Raw genomic sequence first — 13,775 nt, 5'->3', positions numbered from 1 at the left:
TAAGAAACTCCCTCTTAAAGCTCAGAACCCGCCTAAGGAAGTACACTAGAAAGAAAATCAGCTAGAAGGAAATGTGTCTGTGTCAGGAGTGGTTCTGAGAAAAGAGGGATAAAGTTATATATATGTATATGTATACATATATGTGTATATATATACATGTATACATATATATGTATATATATATATACACACACACATACATACATACACACACACACCCCCCTACATCCCAAAGAATTCCTAATGACAAAAGAATATTCGCTTAGTTTAGGATTTGCACTGACTCTGGGGCCTAAAAAGCTTCAAGAAGAAATTTTGGTTTGAAATGGCCCTGTATACTGTTCCAGGTGCCAGGCAGACGAAAATACAGGAATTTCAAAAATTCCTTGGGATACAGTTCAGTGAATATATGCACAAAATGAAAATTCAATGAATACATGAAGAAAATACCATGAGCTAGGATCAGCAGAAATAACAAACTGTAGAATCAAACAAGCAAAGACAGCAGACATTGGATAACTAGATACAAATATAAAATGTTTAAAAATAAACATTAATGTTTAACAGATTTAAAGCAATAAAATAGGTTGAAAATATGAATAGAAATAGAAAACCTAACTGAACCAGGCAGATCTGAAAAGGAACCAACTAGAACTTTAAGAAAATATAAGAAGTTAAATTAAAAGCTCCAAACACAGTTTAAATAGCAGATTAACTACAAGTGAAAGTGTACAGGTGAACTGGAATACAATGCTGAAGAAATTATTTAAAGTGTAGCACAAAGAGAGAAGGAAAATTAGGAAACAGAGGTTATAAGATATGGAGCAGGCAGTTCCAATACAAGAGAACAAGAGAGAAGCAATATTCAAAGAAATAATAAGTAAAAAATAAACAAACAAAGAAAACACAAACATCTCCTCTTCGGGACTTCCATGGCAGTCCAGTGGTTAAGACTCTGCCCTTCTACTGCAGTGGGCATGGGTGGGTTCAATCCCTGGACAGGGAGCTAAGATCCTGCATGCAGTGCAGTGCAGCCAAAAAAAAAAAAAAAAAGAAAGAAAAACAAAGAAATATTAAGTAATACTTTTCTAGAACTCATGAAAAACATCAACCCTTAGATTCAAGAATTTAAGCCGGGATAAATTATAAGGAACTCATGCCCAGACACATCATATGAAACTGCAGAACACTGAAGCCAAAGAGCAGATTTTAAAAGCAGCTAGACAGAGTACAGAGATTACCTATAAAGGAATCGTGATTAAAACCAATAGCTGAATTTTCTGCAACAATGAAAACCAGAAAAACTGAAATAAAATAAAGTACTAAGGGAAAACAATCATCAAATGAGTAATTGTATAGTCACGAAAGCATTTTTCAAGAACAGCAAAAGACATTCAAACAAAACTTTTTATTTTGTTTATTACTAACAGAACTTCACTAAGTTAGCATCTAACTTAGTATACTTTAAAAACATGTACATCAAAAAGAAAAATGGTTATCCAAAGAAGATCTCAGCTATAAAAGGAAATGGTGGGGAAATTATAGTAAACCTGTAGGTAAATCTAAACCAATGTTAAATGTATAAAATAATAAGTGAAAATCGCTCAGTCGTGTCCGACTCTTTGCGACCCCACGGACTGTCATGGAATTCTCTAGGCCAGAATACTGGAGTGGATAGCCTTTCTCTTCTCCAGGGGATCTTCCCAACCCCGAACCCAGGTCTCCCACATTGCAGGGGGATTCTTTACCAGCTGAGCCACAGGGAAGCCCAAGAATACTGGAGTGGGTAGCCGATCCCTTCACCAGCAGATCTTCCCAACCCAGGAACTGAACCGGGGTTTCCTGCATCGCAGGCAGATTCTTTACCAACTGAGCTATCAGGGGAGCCCATAAAATAATAAAATAATCCCTAATTTGTTTCATTAAAAAATCAAGATAGAATTTAAATCTTTGAAAATAATTGCTTACAAATTAGGAATAGTGGTGACCAGATTTAAAGGTTTTTACATTATTTGGGAGGAGGACAAAAATACTGATAACTTTAAATAAATGTAAATAACTGAAGATGATACTAAAATGTCTAGTGAAGTGTTAGTGAAAGTGTTATTCACTAGGGTAGTCCTTAAAAGAATGTATATATACGGGAGTATCACTGATTTACAACATTGTGTTAATGTCAGGTGTACAGCAAAATGATTCTGTTATACACCCATATATGTATATAACTATATCCTTTTTAAATTTTTTTCCATTTTAGTTATTACAAGATATTGAATACAGTTGCTTGGCCTATAGAAAATCCTTCTTTACAAAGTTGGCTTAAAAAAAAAAAACAAAAAAACCCCCAACTACAACAATAACAAACATTAGTTAAGATCAATTCTACCTGAAAAGAACAAAAAATATATTAAATTTAAATCAGAAGGCAATAAGGGGAAGGAGAAAGCATATTAGAACCAATAAAAATCACAAAAGAAAGTAGCACTGAATATTAGTAATTCAATAAACAAGATAAATGTAAATGGACTAAACTATCCAAGTAAAAGACAAAGATGACAAAGACAAAATATTCCAAATTCAGCTATATGATATTTACAACAGACACATATAAAACATACAGATGATACAGGACAAGTGATAGTAAAAGACACATTATTAAAGCTAGAGAGTCACGATACATGGTTTAGTTTATGGGAAAGGCAGAACAATTTCTACTTGTAATGTCCTAATAACATAAGCTCAAAATAAATGAAGCAAAAATTGCAAACCAGAAATAGAATTAGATAAACCCATTATCATAATGAAAGATTTGCAAATACTTCTCTATAACATAATTCATGCAGAGAAAAAATCAGTAAGACAAACAAGATTTGAACAACATATTATCATGTTGGCAATAAAAGAAAGGAAAATTACAGATTAGTCTCACTCATGATAATAAACGCAAAATGTATAAATCAAATATTACCAAATTGAATTCAATACTTCAAAAGGTTTGTTTCATAAATACATAGTTGGTTTAATATGGGGAAAATCTGTTCACTTTCTAAATGAAAGACTGGCAGAGAAAAAATATAATTATCTCAAGAGATGCAGAGAAAGCATTCAATAACATTCAATAATTCACGATAAAAATTATTTATAAGCTAAAAATAGAAAAGAACATCCTGCAAGTTATAAAGGGAGCCTACAAAAAAAATCTAGAGCAAACATCATGTTCAATGGTGAAAAATTAAAAGCATTCTCTGTAAAATCAGTAACACTGCACGGAATTATTTCCATATCCAACATTCACAGGTTTGAGTCAGTCTGTTTGCACACATGGACAGACACAGAGATAAACATACACAAACACACACACTTGCAAGAAGGAAATAACATATCATTATTATTTATATCAACTGTCTTCATGGGAAATCCCAAAGAATTAATATAAACTACTGAATTAAAGAATTATTGTTACTATTGAATTCAAGATTTTAACAAGTGTTTTGTATATAAGAACACTACAGAAATGCCAACTGCATGTGTTCAAAACAGCAATAATCTTAGACAAGGTAAATTTTTAAAAGATACCACTTAGAATAACTAAAAATTAAGAGCTTAATTAAATTCTGTAATTAATCGCTCAGTTGAGTCTGAATCTTTGCAAGGCTATGGACTATAGCCCGCCAGGCTCCTCTAATCCTGGGATTGTCCAGGCAAGAATACTGGAGTGGGTTGCCATTTCCTCCTCCAGGGGATCTTCCCGACCCAGGGATCGAACCCAAGTCTCCTGCATTGTCAGATGGGCTCTTTACCACTAGTGCGACCTGGGAAGATTATAAACAATTATAATTCTTACAACAAAGACATATAAGAAAAAGATATGAAGGAAACAATAAAATATCATTAAAAGTTAAGGAAGATATTAATAAATATGGAAAAGTACCATGTTCATGAATAAGTAAATTATCTTAAGAGTATCAGTTCACCTCCAAAATTAATCTGTAGAACGGATGCAATTCTCTTCAAAATTCCAAGATTTATATGGAAAAGAAACGGACAAAATCAGCCAAGAAACTTCTACGGAAGAAAAACTGGTCACTGAGTAGAGGGCTGAGAAACTTGACCTACCAGATATCAGAAGTTATTTCAAAGTTATAACAATTAATACTGTAGATCTGGCAGTAGAATAGAGAGTTCAGAAAGAGACCTACACATACATAGGAACCTAATACACTGCAGAGATGGCACTGCAGATTGGTGGGAAGAAGATGAGTTATTTAAGAAGTTAAGGACGTCTGGAGAAAGTTAAAATTTAGTTCTTAAACAGAAGATTCTAGATGAATTAAGAATTTAAATCTGAAAGTCAAAACATTTAAACTTTTAGAAAATATAGAAATATGTTAATGATCTCAGGGTTTGGAAGGACTTCCAAATAACAGCATATTAAAAACATTAACCACAAAAAGCACAAAAAAAATTAAAACATTAAAATTAAGGAGCTTGGTTCACCAAAGACATCATGAAGGGATTCAAAAGATAAGACATACTGTAATAAAAAAATATCAAAACACATAACAAAGAATTAATATCTAACATATATTAAACTTCCATAAATCAACAAGAAAAAAATCATCAACCCAATAATGAAAATTTTTTCTTTAAATGGTATAAGCATATGAAAAGACATCCAACCTCCTTGGTAATTAGAGAAATAAACATTAAATGACAATAAGATAGCCAAGTGTTAACTAGAACCTACAGCAGTAAGAACTCTCATACCTTGCAGGTAGGGGCTTAAACTGGCTACTACTATTCTGTAACCATTTCAGCATTAATAAAGCTGAAACGCACATACTATATGACCCAGCAATGCCAAAACTAGAAATATACCCTAGAAAAACTATGGCACATGCATACCAGAAGCATACATACAAGAATGTATTCTCTTAGTTGCCAGGGTCACCATTAGAAATTAACTCTGAAATGTTTAATTAAAAATTATATAACACACTCATTATCTAAAATTAAGGTTTATGGATAATGTAAATATTCTCTTTGTGGACCTGCTAAATTCACTAATAAATATTAGTAATAATCTTCTGTAAATACAAAGATAGAAACACATCTGATAAGTCAATATAGCACATGTGACCTTTTTTTCACACTGACAGGCATATATACTTTAAACACCAAAGACTACTCCCAAGCATTTATGGAAAAAAAAAATCTTTTTGAAAATTATTTCAATTTAATCAGGATTGAAAGTATTTAAACTTTGACCCTTATAATCCTGAGTGAAGGGCTTTCCAGGTGTCAATAGTGGTAATGAACCCACCTGCCAATGCAAGAGTCACAGGTTCTATCCCTGGGTTGGGACGGTCCCCTGGACTAGGAAATGGCAACCCTCTCCAGTATCCTTGCTTGGAAAATTCCAGGACAGAGGAAGCTGGTGGGCTACAGTCCATGAGGTCACAAAGAGTTGGGCACGACTGAGCATGAGCGCACACACACACACACACACACACACATCCTAAGTAAAAGAAGTAACTTTAGTTTTAATATTGTACTTAATTGAAAATATACAGAAGAAAACAATATAAATAAACAAGAAAAGAATATGGAGAGTCTGATGTCCTGTGGTTTTCCTTAATAAGAACTCACTTTCAAGAGAGTATAATCTCTTCAACACTAAGCTTTCTACCAAGGATCTTAATAAGATTCTGAGAAAATTCACACTTAAACAATATGCCACTAAAACCAAAACAATGTGGGTATTACCAGCTATACAAAAGCTTGGTTTCTATCTGATGAGTCATTTCTAAAATGATGAAAGTTTTTCAAGTGCTTTTTATTCAAGCTGGAAAATATATAAAGGCAAGAATCATTTACAAAGCAGGATGACTGAGAAATTTCACTTCATTTTATACATCCTTGTTTGACTCTATGCAAACATCAAACTAAGGATGGCAAAAATGAATTTCTCTTCCTACATATTAATACTAACTTTTTCTTTGCTTTCTCAAGGCATTTCACTTTCAGCATCCAAGTCGATAAGAAATTTAGAAGATGACATGGTATTTAAAACATTGAGGCTGGGGAAAGCCTTTCAGAAGGAAGATACCGCAGAAAAATCAATTGTTGTTCCTTCCCTGGAGCAATATAAAAATGATGAGAGCAGTTTCATGAATGATGAAGAAAACAAAAATTCAAAGGTAAGTGTGTGACTTGTCCTTTATTTCAATGGAAATTTGAATGATCTTTATGAATCATTTGAAAGTAAAGTTGATACTTTTATAAGCAGAAGCATGTAAAAACAAGTCACAGTATGCATTAGAACAATTAAGCAAATTTCATACATACCAGGTTGTTCTTCCATTCTGGGAAATATCTCTTATTCAAAAAGTTTTCATTCCCCGAAAATCTTGTATCTAAAGTATTTCTTAAAGAGTCAAAACAGTGCAGGGCATCTTTAAATTGATCAATAAGAATATTACACAATTATATTATAGTTCCATTTACAATAGAACAGTTAAAACACAAATCAACCTTTTCTTTACAGAATGCAGGTTCCAAACATAATTTCTTAAATCATGGCCTGCCACTGAATCTGGCTATAAAACCTTATCTTGCACTAAAAGGATCTGTAGCTTTTCCAGCTGAGAATGAAGTTCAAAATACTGAATCAACACAAGAAAAGAGAGAAATTGGGGATGAAGAAAACTCAGCTAAATTTCCTATAGGAAGGAGAGATTTTGACAGTGAGTAGTTTTTTTTTTAATTGAATTCTTATACCTTAATATCATAAAATAGAACTTTGAATTTAATGGAATTTGGGTCCAATCATAACAAAATCAAATAAGACCATGGTTCAACTTGTACTTGATATTAAGTGACTCCTGCAAAAGATGTGAAATTAAAAAGTATTTAATTAGTTATTATAATTGTAATTTACTCAGATTTAGCTATACCAAATCCATTCTTTTATTTCTAATCAACTTTGTGTGATACTAGTCCTTTAAACAATTTAACTTTTTTTTTCCTTCAGTGCTCAGGTGTATGCTGGGAAGAGTCTATCGACCTTGTTGGCAAGTCTGATGCCTGTTGGTCCACATCATCGTTTAAAAAGAAAGCAAAATCATTTAATTGCCTCTCGGGAAAAAAGCCCTTAATGTTACTATAACTTGTATTATTTTAAATGTCTGTTTTAAAAGAAAGTGGTATTAAGTTATGCCTAAATGATTGCTTTACTTGTGCATTAAACTTTATGAATTTTCTGCATAATTATGACTTACTAGTATTTTTTTAAATGCTTAACATGCTAACCATACGTACACTGCAGACCAAAATAATAAAGCACTATAACTTACACCTTCATTTCTTAAAAATTAAGTAGAATTTGGTAAATGGTTATATATATATATATACACACACACACACACACAAACCTAAAGAACATAAAAGATAATTTCATAGTCTAAAAAACTGAGTCAACTTCGTCTGGCCAGTAATCAATTTCTCCTTGGTGGTACATCTATTGCTTTTTGCAACTCTGAGTAGTTTGCCATCCAATTTATTCTGCAAATCTTTTGATGTCTTAGGTATCTTAACAATTTTGTATTGAAGTGGTTCATTTCCATTATCACAGAGAATATTTTCATCATCCAAATCCACCTGTCTCCTTTTTGAGCTTGTATTTCCTGTCAGACTACTTGATTTTCTTGCTACTTTTTCTTTTTCATTTCTGCCCAGATGAACATTTCCAGAACTTGTTCCAATTGTTGCTCTTCCAACAGAAGAATTTACACCTTCTGTTATGCAAGATGAAAAGAGGAAAGAAATTATATAATACTTGAAATTATTACACATGAGATTTTATAAACTTTTAAAATAGACATAGAATATTTTAAAATTTATGATTTACAATCAAATAATGCTATAAATTACATTACTAACAGATACAGCAATATTACTATCACATTTCATTTCATTTTACCATATCACTTTTCATCCCTACAAACAATAAATTTGCTTTGTTTGAATGCACAACACAATCCTTAAATGCTACTACAAGTTATTTCTTAAATACATTTAGCTAAGTCAAACTAAGTCCTAATTCTATACACCAATTTGTACTTAGATATAACTTTTAAAATAAACTCGTCTTTAAAAATATAAACTTTTACATTACAAAAAAAAATCTAGTTTTACTTCAGTTAAAACCAATCAGTACACTAGAATTAAACTGTTATTAAACTGTTCAATTAGGTCAATTACCAGAAAGGTCATTTTCCATGTGAAGAACACACAAAGGCTTTGATGCTGAATTAACATTATTCCATTTATCCTTGCTTATCATGCAGTCATCTTTATAAGTACAGGCAAACTGAGATCTAATTAAGGTTTGCTTCGTCTGGTAACAAGAAGAAAATATGCAATTTTCCCTTTATTTTGACTTACTTTTTCATCTATATAGAAATATACTCTGTAGTAATTGAGGTACCATAAAAATTTCCCTTAAAAATTTCATTATCTATTGGGAACGTTTAATCCTTAATATTCCATAGTTTGCAAACTCATTCACTGCTACAATTAGCTTTTCTTTTCCCAGTAATATCAGTTTTGTGTATGTTTTTGATAATTTTTATAAAAGCTTACCAAATCAATTATAAACTCTACAATGGCCTTTGTTACACATTCCTATGTCCGAGGTGCCTTAGAAAGTGGGTTTTATTATAAGTTTAATAATGATATACATGATATACATAATCCTAGAAAAATAGAAGCTTTTAATCTTAAAATACAGAGCAAACTCTTTTAGGAAAAAAATGAAATTAGAGAAACTAAGGAAGGGAGAGATACTAGGATGAAATAGAGAAATAGGAGAAGGTAAAAGAAGCAAAAATAGGCAACTAAGAAAGAAACAAGATAAAACAGTACTGAATGAAAGGCTTTATTTCTTAATTAAAAACTTGAATATTCAGAAAATTAAGAAATAAGATGGGCTTCTCTGGTGGCTCAGTAGTAAAGAATCTGCCTGCAATGCAGGCTGGGAAGATCCCATGGAGAAGGAAATGGCTGCCCACTCCAGTATTCTGTCCTGGGAAACGCCATGGACAAAGAAGCCTGCAGGCTACAGTCCATAGGATTGCAAAAGAGTCAGACAGGACTTAGTGATTAAACAACAACAAATAAGATTTGACCAAGTGATTTAATAGTTGAGTATTCAAAGTATACTCCTGTAATTATCTTAAAACATGAGAAATAGGAGAAAATTAGAAGGCTAAATTTAATTCTTAAGCACTGAAAAGGATGTCAAGAAAACACTTTTGGAAATGCATTCTGTAAACATAAAACCAGTGGCTGTTTTAAGAACAGGAATTAATTTCAAAACAAAGTAATCCACACAGATAATGCAAATTTCAACAATTGCAGCTGCTGTATAATGCCATTTAGTTATTATAATAGTGAGATTTCTCCAAATAATTAGAAATCATCTCAAATCCTTTTCAGAAAGAGACAAGTTTAAATTTCAAATACATGATTAAATAAAGAGGACTTCAACAATTCAAAAATTAATACTTCAAAGTATAACTACATCATGCTGAACAAAGCTCACAGAGCATATATTGATACATTTCACAAAGTCTAAAACAGCAAGATTTTATATTATATATTCAGTAATTATATATTGTTTTATATTCAGAGAGATAACTGCATTAACCCCCTCAGATGTTTGCAGAGATAATGGCAGTGAAACCCACTGACTATAATTTAGAAGAAATTAGAATAGTCCCCAGTCCAGCTGCTTGATAAAAGCAAGTTTTCTCAGGATGACAAATTTTATATCTTTTTGAGTAATGGTATTTATGAGAGCCTCTAACTCCCAGAACACTAAAAATTATGTTTAATTTGCTTGAAGATTCAGACAATTAGAATTTATCTTCCATTTAAGCACAAAAATACACAAAACTGAAAAAATGTGAAAATGTAAAAGATCAAAAATATTTTTTTAAAAAGTGAAATACAGTAGGCTTTGACAATGGATGGAGCTATAGCCCAAGATCTTCATGAATCCACAAGAATGCAACTATTATTAAATAGGTTCTACCATGAGATGCCCTAAAATACAATTGAAGACTTTAACTAGGGATTTAACTTTAATCCCTTTCTGGATTGTATTAATTTCATAAGTAAAGAATTAAAACCATTAATAAAGCTATTAAAATAGTTAATGAAATAAATTTTATATTACATCATATCATTACTGTAGCAAATTATCCAAAAACTTTTACTTCCAATACTAACTGTTAATATATTTTTACACAATGTTTCTCTCATTTCACCAAGGTGACTGCCTATATAGAAAATTATAAATTTACTGCTTGCAAAGAGTTATAAAGAGTATAATAAGACCATGAAAGCAAACGGATGCTAAGTGACTGGCAAGCAGCACTCCCATAACACCCAAACAGTGATGGCACCTACAGGTGGCTTGAGGGACTTCAACCTCCCACCAAAATACCTTCATCAGTACCACTTATGTGTGCGTGCTTAGTCACTCAGAAGTGTCCGATTCTTTGTGACCCCATGGACTATAGCCCTCCAGGCTCTTCTGTTTATGAGATTCTCCAGGCAAGAATACTGGAGTGGGTAGCCATTCCCTTCTCCAGGAGATCTTCCTGACCCAGAGATCAAATCCAAGTATCCTGCAGGCAAACCCAAAATCTGGAGACAGATTCTTTACCGTCTGAGCCACCAGGGAAGCCCTAGTAACACTCATAAAATACTCTACATAAAAAGACAATAATTATATTATTGAACACAGACAACTGACATTGTCTCAATTTTATACCTCATATGAATACAAATTTATTTAGAAAGTTATTTGTGCTAATTTTAAACTTGAGTGAGTGAGTGAAGTCGCTCAGTTGCGTCCGACTCTTCACGACCCCACGGACTGTAGCCCACCAGGCTCCTCCCCCATGGGATTCTCCAAGCAAGAGTACTGGAGTGGGCTGCCATTTCCTTCTCCAGGGGATCTTCCCAACTCAGGGATCGAACCCAGGTCTCCTGCATTCCAGGCAGACGCTTTAACCTCTGAGCCACCAGGGAACTTACATCTGAGTAAAAACCTCTCTTTGCTATATAAATACAGTTGTAAAATAAGTTCAATAGCCCTCTTGACAACTAGATTTCTTCTCTCCAGGGCCCCAATGGAAATTCTCTAGTCCTCAGCCAGAGTAGGCCAGTTTCAGGAAACTAGAGTTATAAGGCAATGGATTCTTAAAATACTGATAACAAGTTCATATGAGAAAGGAAATTAGTTAGCCACTATATTTACCATGAAAAACATTATTTATAAACATAACAAAATACAAGAGAGAACCATAATGGTGCTATGGTAATACTGCAACATTTATATACAAAACTGAAAGTAGTTATATTGAGGATATTTTGTTTTTTGGTAAGAGATTCTATGTGAGTTTCTTCTCTGCCCTGTACAAATATCTTTTTAAACCAATTATCACTTATTAAGTTCCAACTATGTAACAGGAACACAGAATACTAGACTACTAGGATGGCTTCTATAATCACAAAGACACTCTACTTATAAAATTGGATAATAGAATCAAGACTGAAAAGATCTCAGAAGGCTAGAACAGTAAGTAGAAAATAACAATCAAAGCCACAGTCATCAAGACAGTATGGTACTGGCACAAAGACAGACATATAGATCAATGGAACAAAATAGAAAGCCCAGAGATAAATCCACACACATATGGACACCTTATCTTTGACAAAGGAGGCAAGAATATACAATGGAGTAAAGACAATCTCTTTAACAAGTGGTGCTGGGAAAACTGGTCAACCACTTGTAAAAGAATGAAACTAGATCACTTTCTAACACCGCACACAAAAATTAACTCAAAATGGATTAAAGATCTAAATGTAAGATCAGAAACTATAAAACTCCTAGAGGAGAACATAGGCAAAACACTCTCCGACATAAATCACAGCAGGATCCTCTATGATCCACCTCCCAGAATTCTGGAAATAAAAGCAAAAATAAACAAATGGGATCTAATTAAAATTAAAAGCTTCTGCACAACAAAGGAAAACATAAGCAAGGTGAAAAGACAGCCTTCTGAATGGGAGAAAATAATAGCTAATGAAGCAACTGACAAACACCTAATCTCAAAAATATACAAGCAACTTATGCAGCTCAATTCCAGAAAAATAAACGACCCAATCAAAAAATGGGCCAAAGAACTAAATAGACATTTCTCCAAAAAAGACATACGGATGGCTAACAAACACATGAAATGATGCTCAACATCACTCATTATTAGAGAAATGCAAATCAAAACCACAATGAGGTACCACTTCACACCAGTCAGAATGGCTGTGATCCAAAAATCTGCAAGCAATAAATGCTGGAGAGGGTGTGGAGAAAAGGGAACCCTCCTACACTGTTGGTGGGAATGCAAACTAGTACAGCCACTACGGAGAACAGTGTGGAGATTCCTTAAAAAATTGCAAATAGAACTACCTTATGACCCAGCAATCCCACTGCTGGGCATACACACCGAGGAAACCAGAATTGAAAGTGACACGTGTACCCCAATGTTCATCGCAGCACTGTTTATAATAGCTAGGACATGGAAACAACCTAGATGTCCATCAGCAGATGAATGGATAAGAAAGCTGTGGTACATATACACAATGGAGTATTACTCAGCCATTAAAAAGAATTCATATGAATCAGTTCTGATGAGATGGATGAAACTGGAGCCGATTATACAGAGTGAAGTAAGCCAGAAAGAAAAACACCAATACAGTATACTAACACATATATATGGAATTTAGAAAGACGGCAACGACGACCCTGTATGCAAGACAGCAAAAAAGACACAGATGTGTATAACGGACTTTTGGACTCAGAGGGAGAGGGAGAGGGTGGGATGATTTGGGAGAATGGCATTCTAACATGTATACTATCATGTAAGAATTGAATCGCCAGTCTATGTCTGACGCAGGATACAGTATGCTTGGGGCTGGTGCACGGGGATAACCCAGAGAGATGTTATGGGGAGGGAGGTGGGAGGGGGGTTCATGTTTGGGAACGCATGTAAGAATTAAAGATTTTAAAATTTAAAAAATAAAAAACTAAAAAAAAAAAAAAAAAAGCACACAAGACAAAAAAAAAAAAAAAGAAAATGAATGAGGATAAACAAAGTCCTATATTTAAGTTCAAAATACCAATTACAGATGTACAGGATGAGAATCTGACTTAAAAACATATGAAAAAGATTTACAGATTTTAATTGATCATGAACTTGACTGGAGCCAACACTGTGATATCAAACTAAGAAATGCACATAAAAAGACAAGATGATATGATGCAAAAGGCATCAGATTTGCCATCAAAGGACCTGGCTTCTTATACTGGTCCTATCACTTACTAACTAGATGATCTTGGGTAAACCTCAAAATCTTTTTTTTTTTTTTTAATTTTTTATTTTTTTAAATTTTAAAATCTTTAATTCTTACATGCATTCCCAAACATGAACGCCCCTCCCACCTCCCTCCCCATAACATCTCTCTGGATCATCCCCATGCACCAGTTCCAAGCATGCTGTATCCTGCATCAGACATAGACTGGCGATTCAATTCTTACATGATAGTATACATGTTAGAATGTCATTCTCCCAAATCATCCCACCCTCTCCCTCTCCCTCTGAGTCCAAAAGTCCATTATACACATCTGTGTCTCTTTCCCTGTCTTG

General features: G+C 33.4%; 2 protein-coding genes across 4 annotated transcripts in view; one reads left to right on the top strand and one right to left on the bottom strand.

The window, feature by feature from the left end:
• On the top strand, window positions 5,862–6,782 carry PMCH (pro-melanin concentrating hormone). The gene is made up of 2 exons (XM_018048181.1): window positions 5,862–6,200; window positions 6,548–6,782. Exons 1-2 carry the CDS (start codon window positions 5,952–5,954, stop codon window positions 6,752–6,754), a joined length of 456 nt encoding a protein of 151 aa, XP_017903670.1. The 5' UTR covers window positions 5,862–5,951; the 3' UTR covers window positions 6,755–6,782.
• Window positions 6,202–13,775, bottom strand: part of PARPBP (PARP1 binding protein) — a 70,499-nt gene continuing 62,925 nt past the window's right edge. For 2 of the 3 annotated variants that reach the window (XM_005680530.3, XM_018048178.1), the window contains 2 exons: window positions 8,263–8,398; window positions 6,202–7,796 (listed from right to left, as the gene is read on the bottom strand). In XM_005680530.3, the coding sequence (XP_005680587.1) occupies window positions 7,456–7,796; window positions 8,263–8,398 (477 nt within the window). In that variant the 3' untranslated portion in view covers window positions 6,202–7,455. The remainder of the gene's footprint in view (window positions 7,797–8,262; window positions 8,399–13,775) is intronic. The other variant, XM_018048179.1, reaches the window with a different exon arrangement.

This window comes from Capra hircus, chromosome 5 (assembly GCF_001704415.2).
Source record: "Capra hircus breed San Clemente chromosome 5, ASM170441v1, whole genome shotgun sequence".
Taxonomy (NCBI): Eukaryota; Metazoa; Chordata; class Mammalia; order Artiodactyla; family Bovidae; genus Capra; species Capra hircus.
This window is presented reverse-complemented; position numbering and strand designations above follow the sequence as displayed.

Bases quoted from the DNA above. Each gene is read 5' to 3' on its own strand.
- PMCH (XM_018048181.1), top strand. From the start codon at position 5,952: ATGGCAAAAATGAATTTCTCTTCCTACATATTAATACTAACTTTTTCT. The intron at 6,201-6,547 runs GTAAGTGTGTGA...TTTTCTTTACAG, and splicing joins AAGAAAACAAAAATTCAAAG to AATGCAGGTTCCAAACATAA.